Below are 23587 nucleotides of genomic sequence, written 5' to 3' on the forward strand. Positions count from 1 at the left end.
TGTACAGAATGCAATGGCAGAATCGGTTAAACTACTTTTTTCTCATAAATTCGCCTAAATGGATTCACAAATCTGGTGAATTATTTCACGAATGCATCATACTGTGCACTATATGAATGAAATGCAAAGCAGATGAAAATTATCCCCACCTGCTATTTATCAATGTATTACATTCCCTTTATTTGCATTCAAAAATGTCTTTCTAATTGCCACTCTTTCATAAAGACCTGCTTTGTGGAGCATACGACTAAGGCCAGGGCCACACGTTCAGTATTTTACATAAGTAAAACCAGGAGTGGGTGATAAATGCAGAAGTGGTGCATATGTTTCTATTATACTTTTCCTTTGATTGTTCCACTCCTGGTTTTGGCTTACAGATACTGATGTAAAATACTGACCAAATACTGATAGGTCACGTTCACAGTAATAGTTGTCCTGTGCACAGATTCTCCCACCTGAGCTGTGGATCCCTGCAGCTCCTCCAGAGTGATCATGGGCATCTTTGGCTGCTTCTCTAATTAATGTTCTTCTTGCTTTAACCCTTTATGCTGCGGCTCATTTCTGTTTTTTCCTCCTCTTCTTCCCAGAGCCATACCTCTTATTTTTCCGTCCACAGAGACATATGAGGGTTGTGTCATAACACCCATCAGCGACCCAAGATCACGTCACAAGCGCACCGATGGGTGGAGAAAATGATGTGCACACGGCTGTGCATGTTAAATGCCGCTATGAGAGATTGATAGAAGCATTTAACAAGTTCACAAATGAGCGAAAAGCACTGCTCGACCCATGATCTTTAGCTGCAGTCCTGGCTGTAATAAAAAGCCATCCCCTGAACTGTATGGGTTGAGCATGTATGGCAGATGTCATAAAGGGGTTAAAATATCAGTTTAGGTGGAAAGCTATATCTTGGTAGGTTTGCAGTTGTGCTTAACTACTTCCTGCTTTACTCTTCTCCAGAACTTTATCCCTGACCTCTCTGATGTGTTCTTTGGCTTTCAAGATACTGTTTGGTCCCTAATTGTTCTGAAACAAACCTCTACATAACAGCAGTAGTTACACTGAGAATACATTACACACAGATGGAGTCAACTTACTAATTCTGTGACTTCTGGAGGCAATTGGTCACTCAGGATTTTATTTAAAGGTATCAGACTACATTGGGCTGAAAACAAATGCAAGTCCCAATATTCAGATTTCTATTTTTTTTTTAAATTAGAAAATCATGTATCATTGCCTTTGCACTTCACAAATACTTGCTACTTTTTGTTGGTATATCACATAAAATGCCAATAAAATACATTTGAGGGTGAAAAAATGTGTAAAAGTTCATGAGGTATGAATACTTTTTCAAGGCACTGGACATTGGACATGCTACAAATTCCCAGTCTCAGTGGTATATTCTAGCTCAGAAGCAAGAAGACTGACACAGCTGTAAAAATAGTGACACAGAAGGCCAGAGCTTTAATCACTTGATTAGAGAGGAAATTATCTTAATTAACTATCTTTGAGAAAAAGATAGGTTCAGCTTTAAAATCATAAGGTTTCCTTGGAGATCATAAGTCCTCTTTAAGTAAATAATAGAATCGAGAGCACGAGAACCAAGCTTGATTTGTGAAGCATAATGTCCATGCATCTCTGGAGAAATGCAAAGACATTCGCTTTATGGTGTGAGTGGCTGAGAAGAGTAGGGCGTCTCTGGGTCTGTGGCAAACTGGTAGAGATACAAGCCAGTTTTATAGCAAGTTTAGTACCATAGACTTAAAATATTGAAGGCAAACAAAGGATGGGGCTGGAAGATGTTGAGAAAAACAGGATCGATACATAGAAATTATGTTACTCATATACAATACCGAGCGCAAGGACAAAGATGTATTGCATCATATTAACCCATTTCCGACATTGAGCGTAATAATACGCCTATTTCGGACACCTTCCCTTTTATGTGCGCTCTGGCGGTGAGCACATATCTTTCCCGCCACATGTCAGCTGTTTTGAATAGCTGACTTGTGCCGCTAACAGCTACGGGAGGAATCGCGATCCTCCCGAGGCTGTTAACCCGTTGAATACCACTGTCAACCTCTAACACCGGCATTTAACACGCGCTTCCAGCAAGTGCGTCGGAAATCCGACCATCGGTGATCTGTCACGTGATCGCAGGTTACCGACAGGTTGGCATGACTGCAGACCCCTATGGTTGTCACTGCTATATTGCTATGAGCGCCGCCCGGTGGTCGTCGCTCATACCAAGTAATTCTGCTACATACAGGGAATGTGATCATTGCCTGTATGTAGCAGAGTTAATCTTGTTATGGCTGCTTCTAGCCTCCCATGCCAAAAGTAAAAAAAAAAAAAAAAAAAAAGTTTTTAGAAATATATAAGTTCAAATTACCCCCCTTTTGCCCCATCCAAAATAAAATAAAAAAATCAAACATACAAATATTTGGAATCGCCGCGTTCAGAATCACCCGATCTATCAATATAATAAAGGATTAACCTGATTGTTAAACGGCATAGCGAGAAAAGATGTCAAAACGCCAGCATTACTTTTTTTGGTCACCGCGACATTGCATTAAAATGCAATAACGGGTGATCAAAAGATCGTATCTCCACCAAAATGTTATTTTTAAAAACATTAGCTCGGCACGCAAAAATTACCGTATATACTCGAGTATAAGCCGAGATTTTCAGCCCATTTTTTTGGGCTGAAAGTCCCCCTCTATGCTTATACTCGAGTCATACCCGGGGGTCGGCAGGGGAGGGGGAGCTCTCTAATTATACTTACCTACTCCCGGCGCGGTCCCTGCAGTCCTTGCTTCTCCCGGCGCTGCAGCTTCTTCCTGTACTGAGTGGTCACATGGCACCGCTCATTACAGCAATGAATATGCGGCTCCACCTCCCATAGGGGTGGAGCAGCATATTCATTGCTGTAAATGAGCGGTAAACTGTGACCGCTCAATACAGGAAGAAGATGCAGCGCCGGGAGAAGCAAGGACTGCAGGGACCGCGCCGGGAGCAGGTAAGTATACGGTAAGGGGAGTGCTGCACGATATTTACCTGCTCCTCGCTCCGATGCGGCTTCGTCTGCAGCGTCCTCTAGCAGTGACGCTCAGGTTAGAGGGCGTGGTGACGTAGTCAGTGCGCGCCCTCTGGTGAGCGTCAGTGCTGGAGACAGAGCCGCACGAGGAGCAGGTAAATATTGAAAGCGCCGGCGTCCTGAGCAAGAGAGGTGAGTATGTGATTTTTTTTTTATTGCAGCAGCAGCATTATATATGCAGCATCTATGGGGCCATAATCAACGGTGCAGAGCAATATATATGGGGCACAGCTTTCTATGGAGCATCTACGGGGCAATAATGAACGGTGCAGAGCATTCTATATGGCACAGCTTTCTATGGAGCATCTATGGGGCCATAATGAACGGTGCAGAGCATTATATATGGCACAGTTTTATATGGAGCATCTATGGGGCCATAATGAACGGTGCAGAGCATTATATGTGGGGCACAGCTTTATATGGAGCATCTATGGGGCCATAATGAACGGTGCAGAGCATTATATATGGCACAGCTTTCTATGGAGCATCTATGGGGCCATGATGAACGGTGCATAGCATTATATATGGCACAGCTTTCTATGGAGCATCTATGGGGCAATAATGAACGGTATGGAGCATCTATTTTTATTTTTGAAATTCACCGGTAGCTGCTGCATTTCCCACCCTAGGCTTATACTCGAGTCAATAAGTTTTCCCATTTTTTTGTGGCAAAATTAGGGGGTCGGCTTATACTCGGGTCAGCTTATACTCGAGTATATACGGTAAGTCCTCACCAAACCCCAGATCACGAAAAATGGAGACGCTATGGGTATCTAAAAATAGTGCAATTTGCTTTATTTTTTTTTTATTTAATTTTTTTATTTTTTTTTACAAAGGTTGGACATTTTTTTTTTACTACGTAAATAAAAAAAAGAACCTAGACATGTTTGGTGTCTATAAACTTGTAATGACCTGGAGAATCATAATGGTAGGTCAGTTTTTGCATTTAGTGAACATAGCAGAAAAGCAAAACAAAAAAACACCTGTGGGATTGCAGTTTTTTTTGCAATTTCACCACACTTGGAATTTTTTTCCCGTTTTCCAGTACACGATATGTTAACATCAATGGTACCATTCAAAAGTACAACTCGACAAAAAACAAGCCCTCACATGGCCATACTGACAAAAAAAAATAAAAAAATTATGGCTCTGGGAAAGAGGGGAGCAAAAAACGAAAAAAAAAAAAAAAACCTCTAGTCATGAAGGGGTTAACATATATTTCAGGTAGCTAAAATTTGCTATCTTCATATTACAAAGAAAAACCTGCTGACAGATTCCCTTTAAATGCAGCGGTCAAGAGATTGACAGTAGGATTTAACAGGTGAAGAGCTGCGGGTGGAGAGGAGCTATTAAAGGCACATGATGGGTGAATAAATCAGTCATCATTTGCCGAGAAAGATGTGGGCTCGGCATGAGCCCATCCAAGGCAGGGACATGACATACGACACAAATTTATGTTATATGATGTGAAGAGGTTACAAAGCTGTTTATCTCTACACTAACTGGATGATGGTGAATATGGGGCCTGAAGAGTAACGTGAAATAGATCTCAGGTCTTACATAATGAATTTATGGATTTAACGTCTGTGTACCACTGTTTTAAAGCAACATGTGCAATTGAGGCTTGCAAAAAAATAAAGGAAGGCTTGAAAGTAAAGATCAGAAATTTTTGTCAGTTTTGATGGCACATTGGAAGTTTCTGATACTATGAGGTGGACTACAGTATAAAAAAAATCCCTATAGCATTTTCTATGTCACTCTGTGCTGATTTACGTATACACAAATTCTTACGCATTGTTACTATTGTGATGCAAAATCTTATGATTCCTGGTACAAAAGAAGATAACTTACCCATACAAAAGCCAATTGGCAATTTTATCAAGTCTAACAATTACACTTGCATTCAGGGCTGTGGAGTCCGTAAGCCAAACCTCTGACTCCACAGCCCTGCTTGCATTAATGTGTTTTGTTTTTGATGATCACTTGTTTTTCGTCGATATATTAACCCCTTCAAGACGGGAACAATTCCTATATTTGCGTCTCACCTTTTCCCAGAGCCATAACTTTTTTATTTTTCTGTTCATATAAATGTATGAGGGCTTGCAAGTTGTACTTTTGAATTACACCATTCATTTTACCACATATTGTTCTGGAAAATGGGAAAAAAGCTCCAACTGGGGAGAAATTGTGAAAAAAATGCAATTCTAATATTAGGATTTAGGAACTGTTTTATGGTGTACATTTTGTGATAAAAATGACCTCACAATATGATTCTGTTCACCAGTGCAATACGAAACACGCTTAGTTTTTTTTATTATTTTAGGGGTGAAAAAAACTTGGCGAGTTGTGTTGCCATTTTCTATTTTTCGGTTGATGGAGCTGTGCGACGACTTATTTTTTCCTAACAAGATAACGTTTTTATTGGTGATGAGCGAGGGTACTCGGGTGATCTCCAAGTATTTGCTCGGAGATTTAGTTTTCGTCGCCTCAGCAGCATAATTTACAGCTGATAGCTTGAATACATGTGGGGATTCCCTAGGAACCAGGCAACCCCCACATGTACTCAGGCTGGCTAGCAGCCGTAAATCATGCAGCTGAGGCGAAGAAAACTAAATCTCAGAGCACTAACAAATACTCGGAGACCATCCGAGCAACGAGTACACTCGCTCATCACTAGTTTTTATCTATACCATTTTGAGATAGATGTGACGTTTTATCACTTATTAAAGCACATTTTATGGAATTGCAGAGACCAAAACAATTTAATTTTTGCTTCCTTGATGTTTATGGTGTTTACGGATTGTTTTTACATTTTGATAAATCAGGCTTTTCTGAATGCAGCGATATCACGTGTATCTTATTAAATATTTTTTAATGGGGCAAAAAAGGGGGGTGATTTGAACTTTGACATTTATATAGTTTTTGTTCATATCTTTCAAAACTTTTTTTTTTTACACTGTTATTAGTCTCCTTGGGGGACTTGAAGCTGCGATCGTGATGTCTTGCGCGATATACAGAGATGCCACATCATGGCTGCATATAGTAAAAATCACAGTGTCCTTTGAAGCAAAGACACAGGCAAGGTCTCAAAGGAGCTCTGTAATGAAAAGCATGGGGGGTCTTCAGCAGGCCCCCGGCTGCCATAGGAACCCATCAGCAACCTGCGTTTTCCGATGGGTTGCGATGACAGCCATGATTTGCTGGGTATGGGATGGTCTCATCTCGTGATCCCGCTCAACACTATGCTATCATGAAGAGGTTAAAAAATTACAACCAGATCCCTGTACAGGAGCAGTTGTTCAGTTAACAAATAATACATTTAATGCAAGCACAGACCATGCACTTAATGTGAAAGCTACAAATTAACATTCGTTCCATGTTGTAGTACATGACCATAAGTATGCAAATCGCATACATGTGGTCACATATCTACTGGCTGCTTGCCTCAGCAATACGGGAGACACTGTGTGCATTGCAAACTGTCACAATTCAGCAGTCTGCACTCAATCTGTGTTTTATTTTTTTACATAAACCTGGACAACCTTTTTAGTGATTTGGGGGGGGGGGGGGGGTTCAAAGAGCTTTCCTGGTCTCGAAAACTGATAAATTATCCTCAGAATATCAGAACAATTGGGGTTGGTGTGAGGCTACAGGTACACCTAACAATCAGCTGGCTGAAGATGGAGCAGCGATACGGAAACAGCACAGGTCTATAGATTGTGTAGTGGTCTCATGGGCTTTCAATTTCATGATATTATAAATTCTAATAAAGTAGTGTTTCATTTTTAAATAAGACTTACCTGATTAATTTCTTCTTGTGTTGATTTCAATGACTTTATAATGGTCTCCAGTTGAATCTTCCCTGCTTGGATACTCTGTTCCAGCTGGTTCTCTTCCTGTTGTAATCTGTTTAGCTCTGATTTGGCCCTATTAAGTTCATCTTCCTGTGCCTGTACATCTGATTCTTGGGACTGAATTTGTACTTTTAGTGAGGAAATCTATGATAAAACAAAACAGGACACAATAGGTACTATGTTATTTTTATCACACAGCACAGTTTTGTTTAATTTTGTTTTAATCAAGACCAAGAGGAAAAAATAAAAGACTGCAGACATGGTAGGAGAATAATGAATGTGCCATCAATTTTAAATTTTATACATGCAGACGCCACACTAATAAGTCAGAGATTGTATGAAAATCGATGGAAGAACCCACAACAGCCAATACCACAATACAGGAACCATTATTATTTATTTTTAGAGCACCATTGATTCCAGGTGTGATTGTGGCATGTTTGAAAGCAGAACGGAAGATACCAGAAGTTAGTGATAGGTTGTAAAGATGGGGTAGGGCTGGGATAAGCAGCGTTGTGAGGTTGGGGAGCAGGTGGGACTGGATGGGGTCAAGTAGTGGGGTGCAGTTTGGAGAGAAGATGAGTAAGCTGTCCTTCAGTGATGGTGGGGAGGAAGGTTATGGGGGAAGGGAGGTGATCTGACAGGCCTATTTCACACATCAGTATTTTCATGCCAAGGCCAGGAGTGGGACATACAGAGAAAAGCTATAATTTAAAGACTGACACCTGTTCTGTGTTTTGGAGACAATCCTAGTTCTGGCATATAAATACTAATGCAAAAATATTGATGTGTGAATGAGGCCATATACATAGGGCTTCTGGTGGCTGAGCAGTAAAGTCTTGCCTGATTTGGTCAATCTTATTTTTGAAATGTGCGGAAAAGTCTTCTGAAGAGATGAGGGAGGTTGGAAGGAGCAGTGGTGAGCGGAGGAGGGAGTTAAAAGTGTTGAATAACTGCTTGGAGTTGTGTGATAAAGTAGACATGATCGTTCTGAAGTAGTCCTGTTTAGCAGAGGTGAAAGCTGACTTAAATGTGAAAGTTGCAACCATCAAAACATACCTGCAGCCAGATCTATTTGAGAATTGAACTCCCATACTCTTATATGGAAATACAGCTTTTAAATATGTCGTCCCATGTGGGATATTTATGGTATATTGGGGTTATATAGGTTATTTAAAGAACACGGCCCGGGTGCATTTTGTTAAGAATAGAAATATAGGAGGGCATGGAGATTTCTCTCCATTTCCAATGAAGCTCTGAAAATTGCATGCAAACTTGTTCTCAATGAAAAGCAGCTAAGAAAACTTTCTGGTTAGAAATGAAATACCCTGTACGTATGTGGTTCCTTGGCAAGGGCAAACAAACGAAGACACCCCTGTCTTGTCCCTCTCCCCAAGGGATTCAACAAGGAGATAAAAGCATTAATCAGGACCTTGCCTTTCTGAGAGCTATACAGGACTGCAATCCACCTTCTGAAGCATTTTATTTTATATGTACTTGCCTGAAATCGGCTGGGCAAGTAGTTCGGCAAGCTGGAAAGCCCCAAGGCAAATGTTAGGATCTGTTTCAGCTTTGCATTAGTGTGCTTTGGGGTAGTGTGGTGCCACCTGCAGGTCATTTTTCCTTACTGCAGGTTTATGAAAATTAATGTTTAAAGTGTATTTTGTGATCACATCGTGGATGTGTGGTTTGTTTGGCTATTTTCTCGCTGAAGGGGGCAAGTTTCCCTTTCAAATGGTGTAGCATTTGTGTGTGTGGGTGTAGTATGAACGAAGATACAAAGGAATCACCGAAAAATAGTGTTTTGAAATAATATATAAAGATAATTTATACAATGTGATTTTCTGAATTTTATTTTTGATATTCTAGCGCTCAATGTTAAAATTAACCTACCCTTAAAATTATAGACTGTTCATGTATTTGTCTGTGGGCAAACTTACAAAATCAGTAAGGGATCAAATAATTATTTCCTTCACTGTAGATGGTCCTATATAGCTGCTGAAGTAACCAATGATATTTTCTTAGTAGAGTATTTGTTCATCATTTGGCTTTGAACAAACACTATACCAAGAGAATATCACTGGTTACTCCAGGAGATGTATAGCATCATCTATCTGCAAAAAAAAGTTTCACAACACAGATAGATATAGGTATAGGCTATATTTGCCCCTTTTCACATGTAAAGCGCCATGGAAAAATGGCGCTATAAAAATGTCTAATAATAATACTCTATGTTTTCCTTTAGACAGTCAGTAACATAGGACTACTGAGACTGCAGCACAAAATGCAAAAATGGAAGTATAGGTAATCATAAGTATGCTGTTGCTTTGTTCTAGGCTTCTTTCACATTACGTTTTTGACTCCTTTGCGATCTGTCAGGGACTTTCATCTAAAGATCAGAAAATCAGATTCAGACAGAAGCCTGATGGACCTATTGAGTAAAAAGCAACTATGGATTGTGTTTGAAATTTTTCCAATGGTATCCATCTTTAAAGCTGGACACAATAGTGTAGTCTGCTGAGCTATCACAACCAGGATAAAATATGGACACATCCTTTCTATAACAAAAGCTGATGCTAGGGCAACATTTAGTGAACCCCCTTATACTGCAGCAACATCAAAACACGTCACCGGAAAGTGAGGACCCACACCACCCGCCAAATGACAGTGGGCATCCAATAACGTTGTACAGTCATGGCCAAAAGTATTGACACCCCTGCAATACTGTCAGATAATACTCATTTTCTTCCTGAAAATGATTGCAAACACAAATTATTTGGTATTATTATCTTCATTTAATTTGTCTTAAATGAAAAAACACAAAAAGAACTGTCCTAAAGCCAAACTGGATATAATTCCACACCAAACATAAAAAAGGAGGTGGACAAAAGTATTGGCACTGTTCGAAAAATGTGATGCTTCTCTAATTTGTGTAATTAACAGCACCTGGAACTTACCTGTGGCACCTAACAGGTGTTGGCAATAACTAAATCACACTTGCAGCCAGTTGACATGGATTAAAGTTGACTCAACCTCTGTCCTGTGTCCTTGTGTGTATCACATTGAGCATAGAGAAAAGAAAGAAGACCAAAGAACTGTCTGAGGACTTGAGAAACCAAATTGTGAGAAAGCATGAGCAATCTCAAGGCTAAAAGTCCATCTCCAAAGACCTGAATGTTCCTGTGTCTACCGTACGCAGTGTCATCAAGAAGTTTAAAGCCCATGGCACTGTGGCTAACCTCCCTAGATGTGGACGGAAAAGAAAAATTGACAAGAGATTTCAACGCAAGATTGTGCGGATGTTGGATAAAGAACCTCGACTAACATCCAAACAATTTCAAGCTGCCCTGCAGTCCGAGGGTACAACAGTGTCAACCCGTACTATCCGTCGGCATCTGAATGAAAAGGGACTGTATGGTAGGAGTCCCAGGAAGACCCCACTTCTTACCCCGAGACATAAAAAAGCCAGGCTGGAGTTTGCCAAAACTTACCTGAAAAAGCCTAAAACGTTTTGGAGAATGTTCTCTGGTCAGATGAGACAAAAGTAGAGCTTTTTGGGCAAAGGCATCAACATAAAGTTTACAGGAGAAAAAAAGAGGCATTCAAAGAAAAGAACACGGTTCCTACAGTCAAACATGGCGGAGGTTCCCTGATGTTTTGGGGTTGCTTTGCTGCCTCTGGCACTGGACTGCTTGACCGTGTGCATGGCATTATGAAGTCTGAAGACTACCAACAAATTTTGCAGCATAATGTAGGGCCCAGTGTGAGAAAGCTAGGTCTCCCTCAGAGGTTATGGGTCTTCCAGCAGGACAATGACCCAAAACACACTTCAAAAAGCACTAGAAAATGGTTTGAGAGAAAGCACTGGAGACTTCTAAGGTGGCCAGCAATGAGTCCAGACCTGAATCCCATAGAACACCTGTGGAGAGATCTAAAAATGGCAGTTTGGAGAAGGCACCCTTCAAATATCAGGGACCTGGAGCAGTTTGCCAATGAAGAATGGTCTAAAATTCCAGCAGAGCATTGTAAGAAACTCATTGATGGTTACCGGAAGCGGTTGGTCGCAGTTATTTTGGCTAAAGGTTGTGCAACCAAGTATTAGGCTGAGGGTGCCAATACTTTTGTCTGGCCCATTTTTGGAGTTTTGTGTGAAATGATCAATGTTTTGCTTTTTGCTTCATTCTCTTTTGTGCTTTTTCATTTAAGACAAATTAAATGAAGATAATAATACCAAAGAATTTGTGATTGCAATCATTTTCAGGAAGAAACTGAGTATTATCTGACAGAATTGCAGGGGTGTCAATACTTTTGGCCATGACTGTACATAACTTAGCTGTACTAAATATTCCTTAAAATATAGATTTTATCTCAAATGTCAATGTAATAGATAAAAATAAATCAATAAATATAGAACACTAATGCTCACCATTTGACCTTCCTCCTGGCACTTTTGCCTTACATCATTCAGCATGTCTTTTAATTTAGCTTTTTGTTGGTCCATTTCATCTAGTCGGTCCTGTGCATCCTGCTTTTGTGCTTCTAGTTCCTGAAGTGTTGATGTCTCACGATCTAAATCATTTTGTAGCTCCTAAAAAGACACACATTAAGTAGATATTTGCACTCATTCTGCGTGGTATCATTCGATTTAGCTCTTTATTTGGGTGATGTTCAAGCCGTAAATGAAATGTATAGAGGTATATTAATAAGGAGCTATCTGGTTTATAAGAAGCAATGACCTATGCTGGCTAAGCATAGTGACAAATTAAGGGGTTAAGAATCTTTTTTTTTTTGCCTGGAAAGCCCCCTTTAAATCTTATTCACAAACATTGCTTAATTGTTTTGCTTTGTCGCATGAGCAGAAGAACAAAATTAATAAAGCATGCTAAACGTCGGACACAAGTGGTGCTCAACGGATCACATGGGGACTGGACTTGTGATGGAGGTTCTGAAATAAGTCTATAGTGCAGAAGTGAAAAAAGCAATAACACAATAATTTTTTAAATATTGTTTCATTTCAAATACGTTCCTCTATAGTTCAAAAAATAGCACTCACCGTTTTACACAAAAATTATCATTAACATCATTGTGAGAATCTGACAAATGTTCAAAAATTACTACTTAGCATTTAACAAACCCTTCAAGCAAAGATTACATTGACACAGCTCTGACTTTTGTAGGAAAGAATATGGCAGTCCTGGATGGGAGGTATGTGTCACCGAAGTGGCTTGCCTTGGTGATGGAAGCCCCAGAGAGAAGTTTTTAATGGGACTGGATTTTGGGTTCAAGGCTTAGAAGCAACCAAAAGAGTTTATGTGAGAATGGTCACTCCCATATCTCTAGTCGATGCTTTCCAAGTGGTTTATAAGGCAGCTGAGCAAACCTAGAGATCTCTGTGTGTGGGAGGAGAAAAGTACCTTGTTGTACTAGTCAGTCTCTACTAGCGGGAGAAAGAGTGAACTTTATTTTAAACGGGTGAGCCCATATTGGCTGTCTGTGCCATGTTCTTTATTTTGTCACACCTTTGTGCAGAGAAAAGGCTATTTTGATTTTTGAACTGTGATCGTTTATGGACTTTAATAAACTGCTCACTGTTTGAACATACAGTGGCATCTAAAGTTTGAGCCAATTTTCAATATTACAGTTATTGTGAACAGTTAAGCAAGTTGAAGAAGAAATTTTCTCTAAAAGGTCTTAATGTTAAAGATGACACATTTATTTTCTCCGTAATAAAATCAAATCATATCTACAGGAACATAAACTACCCACTCTGCCTGAAGGTGATCTACTTGATCTTGAAAAGGAATTCTCAGTGGAGGAGGTGTCTGAAACCATCAGCGCCCTGAAACAGGGCAAGAGCCCGGGCCCTGATGGATACTCAGCAGGCTTTTACAAGTCATTCAACTCACTGCTTAGTCCAATATTCCTGAAGGCATGTAATTATGTCTCTCTTGGGGGCTCGTTCCCTACACAGGCACTCATCGCTCACATAACAGTTCTCCCTAAGCCGGGCAAGGATCCTTCTACATGCGACAATTACCGTCCGATTTCCTTAATAAACCTAGACATTAAAATATATGCAAAAATGTTAGCCAATAGAATATGTCCCCTTTTACCGAAACTAATAAACCAGGACCAGGTAGGCTTCGTTCCAGGGCGAGAGGCGAGAGACAACACAATCCGAACCATCTCTCTAATTGACAGAGCGGGCAGAGAGGGGGACCCCCTGTGTATCATGTCAATTGACGCTGAAAAGGCTTTTGACCGGGTCCATTGGGAATTTATTTCTCAGACTCTAGAGGAAATTGGCCTAAAAGAGAACATGCTGCGTAGGATCTCCGCCCTATATTCTTCCCCTAGTGCTCAGGTCAAGGTAAATGGCACATTATCGGAAATGTTCCCGGTCAGGAATGGTACAAGGCAGAGGTGCCCTCTCTCTCCCCTCTTATATATTCTAACAATGGAGCATTTAGCTGTGGCCTTGAGAAACAACCCATCAATCACTGGTATAAAACTTCGTTCCGAAGAACATAAGCTAGCGCTTTTTGCAGATGACATCCTGTTATATATTACGGCCCCCTCTACGAGTCTACCAAACATCATTTCGGAGCTACATAAATTCGGATTTCTAAGCAACTTCAAAATAAATTCCCATAAATCCGAAATCCTAAACATTTCACTCCAACTCCCTTTGGTAGATCATCTTAGGAAGACCTTCCCATTTAAATGGTGCTTTGATTCCCTTACTTATTTAGGTATTAAAATTACAAGCAAAACATCTAAGCTGTTCGAAACCAACCTAGCACCAACCCTACAGAAAACAAACTCAGATTTAGAGAAATGGCACAGGCTCCAATTGTCCTGGCTGGGTAGGATCAATGCAGTTAAGATGGACCTCCTGCCTCGCTTCTTATATTTTTTTCAAACAATCCCCCTATACCTACCGGCTTCTTTCTTTTCCCGCCTCAAACAAATGATTACTCGTTTTATTTGGTCTCATAACCGGGCACGTATTTCATATACAACATTAAGTAGATCTAAACTGACGGGTGGATTGGGTCTCCCGGATCTCGCAATTTATAGTTACGCATCAATGGGAACTTGTATTCTAGACCTTTATCACAGTAAAAACTACAAAAAATGGGTAAACCTAGAAAACGATCTTAACAGATGCGACTCCCGAGTTGTTCTTTGGACAGGAGGCAGGGGGCTAGGATCAGGCACTTACATACCCTTCCTCACACGAAACATACTGCTTCTTATTAAAAACTGAAACAAAGACCTTCAGATCACAACTCTCCCGGGCCCCTTAATTCCAATTTATGACAATTCTGCTTTTCCGGTGGGGCTGAATAGAGAGACATTTCTACATAAGAGAAAAGATTCCAATCCCATCATCCATGACTACTTAAAAGAAACTGGGATGAAGTCCCTTCAGGAATTATTCCCAGAGGAGGAATCACAATCTGTTGATTGGTTCTTCTATGAACAACTAAAAAGTTATATCCACTCAATCTCTAAACAAGCCAATATTAGCAGGCCGCTAACTCCCTTTGAGATGCTTTGTATATCAGCAAATCCCCCGGATCATACTGTCTCGCTGCTGTATAAAATCTTCCAAGAGGGGAGGGCTCCACTGCAGGGTTGGCCATTGTTTTTCTCGAAATGGGAGGGCGATCTGGGAAGGCCCTTGTCATCTGAAGACAGGGGAAAAATTCTTCTCTTCTCGTCTAGATCGTCATTATGCGCGGTATCACAGGAGAGGAGCTATAAGATTCTAGCAAGATGGTACAGATGCCCCTCCATGGTGCATGCGGTGTTCCCCACGACCCCTGACACCTGCTGGAGATGTCTAAAGGAGACTGGCTCTTACATGCATATCTGGTGGGACTGCCCCCCCATAAAGGATTTGTGGTTGGCTGTCTTTGAACTTCATAACAAGCTGTCTATCATACAGATCCAACCTTCACCAAGTATAGCATTGTTGTCTCTATGCGATTTGTCAATATCTAGGTTCAAGAAGGGTATCCTTAGACACTTTCTTACTGCAGTCAGAAATCTAATTCCTCGGTTTTGGAAACAAGAAAAATTTCCTTCCCGTACAGAATTTGTGGCAGAACTTAATAACATCTATAGAATGGAGCAGTTGATAAACCAGTCACCAGGTAACGCAGAAAAAACCTACAACATATGGGCCCCCTGGATCGCTTTTAGGGAAACTCCTGAACTAGACCTCTGGGTTTCCAGAACCCGACACATTGTATAGCTTGTTCTCGTGTACATCCGGGCCGTTTCTTGACGTGTGTTCTGTCCGCTGGGGTACGGAGGCAGCCACACTCCTTCCCCGAATTTCCCCCACCCTCTTCCATCCCTCCCTTCTTCTTCTTGCCCTTCTTCCTTTCCCCTTTTCTGACTTTCTATGTTTGTCTTCCCCATATCCAGTTTGATTATATATATATATTATTTTAAATGAATACAAAAGAACATATCAATGGTTACCAACTATCCCGGATGTTTTCTATTATTATTATCTCATATTCTCGGGACAGCCAATAGCATTATTAACCAGACAGTTAAAGTATAAGATTTAATTGATGCAACAATGCTCCTCTTGTTCGACTTGTAATTACCGCCTACCATTGCACAGATTTACCAGTTTGTAATGTTTACCTTTAATCTTTATTGCTGTGACCAATAAAATGATTTATACAAAGATGACACATTTCCTTTGTATTTTAGGCAAAAAAGAAATATATGATAATTTTTTACACTTTAAAAAATTACAAACAGGAAAATGGGTCAATGCAAAAGTTTGGGCATTCTAGGAGATTTGTGTGCTCTTATAACTTTGATCAAGGTTTCAGACCCTAATTAGCCTGTTAAGGTTATGGCTTGTTCTCCATCATCGCTGGGAAAAGCCGAGTGATGCAAATTTCCCAGCTTTATAAACACCCAGCCTCCTCTAACCTTATGCCAAAAAACAACAGCCACAGGTTCTTCTAAGCAGCTGCCTAGCACTCTAAAAATGAAAATGGTGGCGGCCCATAAAGCAGGAGTGTTACACCCGATCCCTGCACCTTCATGGGGTCCCCGTCAGGACACCCGCTCTGTGCCGGCTCCACGCTGTCAGGATACAGCCTTTGCCTCCCCTTCCTCCTCTGCTTCCTGGCACGCGGCCAGCAGGTTCTCGGGCAGAGTGCTTAGGTCGTGCGCTTGCTTGCTCTCGATCTCTTAAAGAGACAGCGTGCATTTTTCAAAAAGTGCTTCTGGCCAATGGCGTGTTGATGATTACTATTTCTAGCTCCTCCACCATAGGGAGGGCGCCGGAGCAAAAAGTATCCACTGTTGCTTCTTCCGGTTTCTGCTAGCATGTGCTTCTGTTTCTGAAGTCCTCTGCCAGTGCTCCGCAGATCATCAGCTATCTGTTACCCGGCTATCTTGGACGATGTCCGCTCTGTCTACACCAGTTCTGTCTCGTCCCGCCAATCTGCCACCCTCATCTCCAGACAACGCCAGTACCAACTGCTACCCGTACACCCGTTATCATCTAGTTAGCTCCACATCTCCTGCTAACCCCACTTGTCCGTTTGTCCCACTGGGACAGCTGCCACGGATCCGGGGTCTAACTGGCGGTAGCACCCGTGTCCCCCAGGCATTCCATTCAGACCCTGTTCGAGGGGACTTACCACGGGTGTCTGGGGCTCACGTAGTCACGCCCCCCTCGGAGCCCCCCGGGCCATGGTCCCGAGGTTCCACGTTAAATCATAATAAAAACAAATGTGAACTTCAACATCTGTGCCGCAGTTTCCATTTGTTACAAGGAGAAAGATATAAGAAGATTGCAAAAGTGTTTTCAAGTTGTCATTTCCGCAGTTCGAAATACAATTAGAAATGGCAGTTAACAGGAACAGTGGAGGTCAAAGTAAGGTCTGGAAGACCAAGCAAAATTTCAGTGAGAGCTGAATCCTGCTGAGGATTGCTAGAGAGGCAAATCATATAATAATAATATTAATAATGGTTTTCCTGTATTAGGGCATGGATTAACTACAAAAGACCTTCAGTAAGATTTAGCAGACTCTGGTGTTGTGATACATTGTTCTACCCTTCAGAGACACCTGCACAAATATGGCATTCATGGCAGAGTCATCAAAAGAAAACCTCTCCTGTGTCCTCACCATAAAATTCAGCGTCAGAAGTATGTAAAAGAACATCTAAACAAGCCTCATGCATTTAGAAAACAAGCCCTGTGGACCAATGAGGTTAAAATAGAACTCTTTGGCCACAATGATAAAAGGTATGTGTGGAGAAAAAAGGGAACAGAATTTCAGGAAAAGAACATCTTGACAACCATTAGGCCAATGGCACGGGGAACATTACAAGGGTAAAGGGAAAAATTGATTCAATGAAATTTCAACAAATTCTTGATGCAAACATAACACCATCTGTAAAAAAAAAACAATACCTGAATTTGAAGAGGGTGGCCTCTACAAATTGATAATGATGTTAAACATGTCAAAATAGACTACCTCAAAATGCGCAAGCTGAAGGTTATACAATGGCCCCCACAGTCTCCTGATCTGAACATCATTGAAAATCTGTGTCTAGACCTCAGAATAGCAGTGCATGCAGGACCACCTGGGAATCTCATAGAACTGGAAGAATTTTCCAAGGAAGAATGGATGAAAATCTCTCAAACAGGAATTGAAATCTCTTGTCTGGCTACAAAAAGTGTTTACAAGCGGTGATACTTTTAAAAGGGGGTGTTACTAGGTACTAACCATGCAGGGTATAAAACAAATGCATTGGTTCATTTTCCCTTTTGTAATTTTTAGGGCTGAAAGTGACCCTCTCGGCTTATACTCGAGTCATTGTCAGCGGGGAGGGGGGGATGTCGACGGGGGAGCGGCGCGGTGATATACTCACCTGCTCCTGGAGCGGTCCCTGCATGTCCCATGGTCTCCGGGCAGCTCTTCCTGTGTTCAGCGGTCACGTGGTACCGCTCATTAAAGTAATGAATATGGACACATATTTATTACTTTAATGAGCGGAAGGTGACCGCTGAACACAGGAAGATGCCACCGGCTCCCGGAGACCATCTGACAGTGAGACGCTGCCAGGGACCGCGCCGGGAGCAGGCGAGTATATCGGGAGAGGAGAACATTGCGCGATAGTCACCTTCCTCGTTCCACCGCTGCGCGCTGCTCTGTCTTCCATCCTCTGCACTGTTCAAGTCAAAGGGCGCGGTGACGTGATTAGTGTGCGCGCCACCCTCTGCCTGAACAGTCAGTGCAGAGGATGAAAGACAGAGTGGCGCATGGAACGAAGAAGGTGACTATCGCTAGTGTCGGGGGCCTGAGCGAAGAGAGGTGAGTATGTGATTTTTTTTTTTCATTTTAAACGCAGCAACAGCATATGGGGCAAATGTGTGGAGCATCTTATGGGGCTACAATGTATGGAGCATGGTATGGGGCCACAATGTATGGAGCATCTCATGGGGCCACAATGTATAGAGCATCATATGGGGCCACAATGTATGTAGCATCATATGGGGCCACAATGTATGGAGCATCTCATGGGGCCATAATGTATGGAGCATCTCATGGGGCCATAATGTATGGAGCATCGTATGGGGCCATAATGTATGGAGCATCTTATGGAGCCATAATGTATGGAGCATCTCATGGGGCCATAATGTATGGAGCATCTTATGGGGCTATAATGTATTGAGCATCTTATGGAGAATAATGTTTCTAGCATCTTATGGAACCATAATGTATGGAGCATCTTATGGAGCCATAATGTATGGAGCATCTCATGGTGCCATAATGTATGGAGCATCTTATGGGGCTATAATGTATGGAGCATCTTATGGGGAATAATGTTTCTAGCATCTTATGGAGCCATAATGTATGGAGCATCTTATGGGGCATAATGTGTGGAGTATCTCATGGGTCATAATGTGTGGAGCATCTTATTGGGCCATAATGTGTGGAGTATCTTATGGGGCCATAATGTGTGGAGTATCTTATGGGGCCATCAACCTTTATGCAGCATTGTAGGCAAATGTTTCTATGGAGCATGTTTTCCATGGCCATTATTAACCTTTGTGCAGCATCATATGGGGCATATTTTAATATAGAGCATTATATGGGGTGTATTTTGTATGGAGCATCTTATGGGGCCCATCATGAACTGTATGGAGCATTATACGGGGCTCCTGATTCAATATGGATATTCCAAAACACTTAACCTCATGATGTCTCAATTAATTTTACTTTTATTGGTATCTATTTTTACTTTTCACATTTACCGGTAGCTGCTGCATTTTCCACCCTATGCTTATACTCGAGTCAATAATTTTTCCCGTTTTTTTGTGGCAAAATTAGGGGGTTCGGCTTATACTCGGGTCGGCTTATACTCGAGTATATACGGTAATTGTGTCATCTTTAACTTTAGGCCTTTTAGAGATCATTTCACCTTCAACTTGCTTAACAGTAATTTTATCAGTGGTGTCCAAACTTTTACATGCCACTGTAAGAACTGGATTCCTGTGTGTACTCTACTGGCTGCCAAAGAGCATGAGTCTCAACAGTTTGTATGGCAGCCTGTCAAGAACATGAGGCGAGACCCTGCATTACAGGGTCTGGTAATGCACTTGGTTCTGTACTCAGATTTATGCCCATTGAAGGTGGAATAAATATAAGGTAACATGTCTGATCGGAAACATACCTGCACCTCTGTGCTTTTCTGTCTGATGGCCTCTTCTTTCTCTCTGATGTCCTGTTCTAAAGCATATTTTTCTCTAGAAGGTAAAGTCAAATGCATGTATTAAATGTAAGCATTACAGACACCTGTGAAAGGATCCAAATACTTAACCCATTAAGGATGAGGCCTAATTCGTTCTTAGTGAGAAATGAGACTTGTTATTTTATGTGATAAGTTGTATTTAGCAGCGGCACAATTTTTTACTAACTCTGTGTTTGTGGAAAGAAACAGCTATTCTACATGATTTTTTTACATTTTAAATGTTCCGCTATTTACGTGGTGCTCACAAAAGCGGTTATCTTTATTTGTTGGGTCAGTGCGATCATAGTGATACCAAATTTGCATAGCTGAATTTCTGTTTTATCAATTTTGTGCATTAAAATAGCACTCCCATCAAAGTTTGTATCCTCTTAATATATTGCAGCCATCATATAATACAGCCCTGTGTAATTACAATTGCTCACTTTGCCTTTCTACCCAGCTAATTCATCTCTTTTCCATTAGGTCTATGACATTACGTGATTAAAAGCTAGGTAGCTGAATCATTCTAAGCTCTATGCAGAAACAAGAGGTCATATGAGTCATAAGTCGCTTGAAAAGTCCCTGGCAGGGGGAGAAGTTGAAAAGGGGAATGATAAATACAGGGACAAGAGACTTCCTGTTTCTACATAGAGCAGAGAAAAGAGAATAAAATACTAATGAACAGCTACTCACTTTTCTATTTATATAAGCACCTTATACAAGCCTTATTTGTGTGCATTTATAATACGGTACTAGGCAGCCAACCGTCTCATAGATGATGTGTGAGCAGTTGTTCATCAGTATTTTGCACATGAGCGAACGTCACCTTTTATCATGGGAGCTTGCTGCATCCTGCAGTGTATTGGTATTGTGACCTGGTATTCATAAGTATACTATGTGAAGGAACAACTTTCAAAACACTATTGCACTGGCAGAAACTGATGGGATTTGGTCCATGAAGACCTGGAGAACATGGTTAGGCCTTGGATACCAAAACAATCCATAGGTATCCAGCAATCGAACTGTGGGGAGACAGTGAATGGACTGACAGGTATCATTCTCCCTCTGGCAGTCTCCTCAAATGCCGCAGTTACTATTCACCGAGCAATATGAGGAGTTCAGCTGCTCGGATTGGAGGTAGCTCTGGTCCCAGAAGTTGCTGTGGGAGCTCTAGCGCCTACTATGATTGGAACTTACATCCTTAGGACCTATATAGGAGTCCTGATGAAGGAAACTCCACATCAAAATGTCTGTATGCGAGAAAAGATTAACTGACTTTTCAGTGCTAAATCTAAAAAAAAGTATAGACAAATGTTTACATGTTTTACAGAACTGTGTAAACTAAAATATATAACTTTCTACTCACCTTTGTAGCTGGGCTATCTCCTGGCTAATATCATCTAGTTCTTTCACACCGGTGAAGTCTCCAGAACCAACAGAGCTGGAACTGTCCTAAGAAAAAGAAATAAACATTTCAAAAAGCTATTAACTAAATTAAAACGGTTGTCTGCTACAAGACAACCCCAGTTTACATGCTAGTATCCATAGCTTAAAAAAAACCAAAAAAAAACAAACCTATATACTAATCCCCCCACCTGGGGCCATTCCTATGATGTCGGTGTTCTGATACCTGGTGGTCATATGACAATGTTACATCATGTGGATGCACTGGTCAAGTGACAGTCAGATACCACAAGGCAGACATCGCTGGAATGGAGCCGGTACAGGAGGTGAGGATGTGTTTCTTTACTGTTACTATTGGACATTTTAGTGTTTAAGCAGTGACTGTCTAGTAGTGTACTAAACCTTTTAAAACAATAAGCTGAGTAAACAACAAGGTCTTTTTAAATTGTTTAAACAATAATATTATTTAATAGTTGGATTTCCAGATATCTATATATCACTAATGTCCTTGTTATCAAAAAAATGCAAGACAAATAATATTAAAGGGGTTGTTGTCTTTCAACAAACTTGTGACTGACAATCTCAGTTTGGCTGCAGCAATGATATCAAATCGATAGCGCTGAAGCCAATAACTGAGCTTAGCAGCACAAGCCATCTACATCAGCAGAGATAAGTGACTGCAGATTTTCAGCAAGTTGACAGCGCTACAGCAAACAACAGAAACCAGCGCATCAAACAGTGCCAAACCCGAGAAGGGTTACTAAATCTCAGTCTGCTTTTCAGCTTGTATTTGAAAGCAGATGTTTGCAGAAAGAGAACAACCCCTTCAACATAAACCCACCCCACATTTTTAATTTATTCATAGTGCAGGCGGCGGCTGATGAATATCCCAATCAGCCGCTCCTGCTGTCACTGTTATTAGCGGCAGCAGGGGTAGCCTAATGGTAGTAATAGTCCCATCAGCCACCGCCTGCTGTCTCTTTTATCACTTAAATATAACTCATCATTCTCCCCTGCTCGCACTGATCGCCGGCAGAACAGGGGAGAATGATGAGAGCCGTGTTCAGTACCCGGCGGCGGGGAACAGCACTTACTGTAATGCTTCATCTCTGGCACCCATCCATTGGGAATTATGCAGCACACGCATGCCACACGTGTGCCGCAAGTATTACACACAGAGAGAAAGATACTGACTAGAGTTGAGCGACCTTGACCTTTTTAGAGTCGAGCCGGGTTTTGCGAAACCCGACTATGTCCAAAGTCGGGTCGAGTGAAATCGGCCGATTATGACGTAAAGTCGGGATCGACCGAAACACGAAACCCAATGCAAGTCAATGGGGCAGCATAGTCGGCAGTGAGTGGGGGCCAGGAAAACACCTAGAGTGCCCATTTTAATGTCAAAACCATCCATTCTTCTTAATGAAGCTTGTCAAGCGTAATTTACCTTAAAATAATTGGAAGGCATTTGAAATTGGGGGTCATTTGGCTAAAGTTGTGGGGGGTAGGGCTGGTTCAAGTAATTAGTGGGCCCAGTAAATCTGGACCACGTCACGGCAGTGGAGCAGGGAGAGGTAAGTATTTCAACTTTGCAAGTGCTGTGATCCTGAGCAAGCAGGGGGGGCCCACTCGTTGGCATTGGCACTGGCACAGGGCCCCTCAAAGTACAGCGGTGTGTTTGCACGGCGGGGGCGCCTCCCACCGGCAGCAACACTTTTGCGTACTATGAGAGGCCCTGTGCCAGTGACGTCGCCAACTAGTATTCCTCCCCCCACCTGATGAAGGAACCTGCACTTTCATCTGCACCTTCCTCTTTGTCCCCGTGTAAGGTGGTATGGTATGCGGGAAGAGCAACCTGACTTTCAGCAGGGTCACAATGTTGTTGTGTAGCGTGCACGGGGAATGTTGCGTTATGGGTCAATGTACCAGCAGACTCATCTATCACTGGCTGGGCAATGGGCACGATGAAGTGGAAACACAGATATAGGCCCAAAGAATAAAGTGGGCTAAATGCAGTTCAAAATTGGTAACACAGGAATAACCAGGGGGCATTGCAGTGGAGGACAACTGGAATGAGAGGCTGACACAGAGAGTAGGGCCAAATCAGTAAGTAGTCGAAATGCAGTTCAAAATTGGCAACCGTAGTAAACAGGCGGCACAGCTTTGTTCAGTGGAGGAGAACAGCAAGGAGTGGCAGACACCGATAGTAGGCCCCAACCCAACTAGTAGGCCAAATGCAGTCTAACATTAACAACTACTTAACGAGAGGCTGAAAATGGAATTTCAGGACAGGAAACCAGGAGAACAGCAAGGAGTGGCAGACACCGATAGTAGGCCCCAAACCAACTAGTACGCCAAATGCAGTTGTTCCATTTAACCACAATTTAATGAGAGCCTGAAGATAGAAGCTCAGGAAAGGCAACCTGGGGAACACCTTGGAGTGTAACACACC

The 23587-nt window shown here is 41.7% G+C and overlaps 1 protein-coding gene across 6 annotated transcripts in view; it reads right to left on the minus strand.

Annotated features, from left to right (window-relative positions):
- EPS15L1 (epidermal growth factor receptor pathway substrate 15 like 1) overlaps window positions 1–23587 on the minus strand; it is a 393851-nt gene that overhangs the window by 208591 nt on the left and 161673 nt on the right. For all 6 annotated transcript variants that reach the window (XM_069767732.1, XM_069767729.1, XM_069767731.1 and 3 more), the window contains 4 exons: window positions 21101–21186; window positions 19678–19750; window positions 11378–11539; window positions 6898–7095 (listed from right to left, as the gene is read on the minus strand). In XM_069767732.1, coding sequence (XP_069623833.1) covers window positions 6898–7095; window positions 11378–11539; window positions 19678–19750; window positions 21101–21186 — 519 coding nt within the window. The remainder of the gene's footprint in view (window positions 1–6897; window positions 7096–11377; window positions 11540–19677; window positions 19751–21100; window positions 21187–23587) is intronic.

The sequence above is a fragment of the Ranitomeya imitator genome, chromosome 1, assembly GCF_032444005.1.
Source record: "Ranitomeya imitator isolate aRanImi1 chromosome 1, aRanImi1.pri, whole genome shotgun sequence".
NCBI classification, from domain to species: Eukaryota; Metazoa; Chordata; class Amphibia; order Anura; family Dendrobatidae; genus Ranitomeya; species Ranitomeya imitator.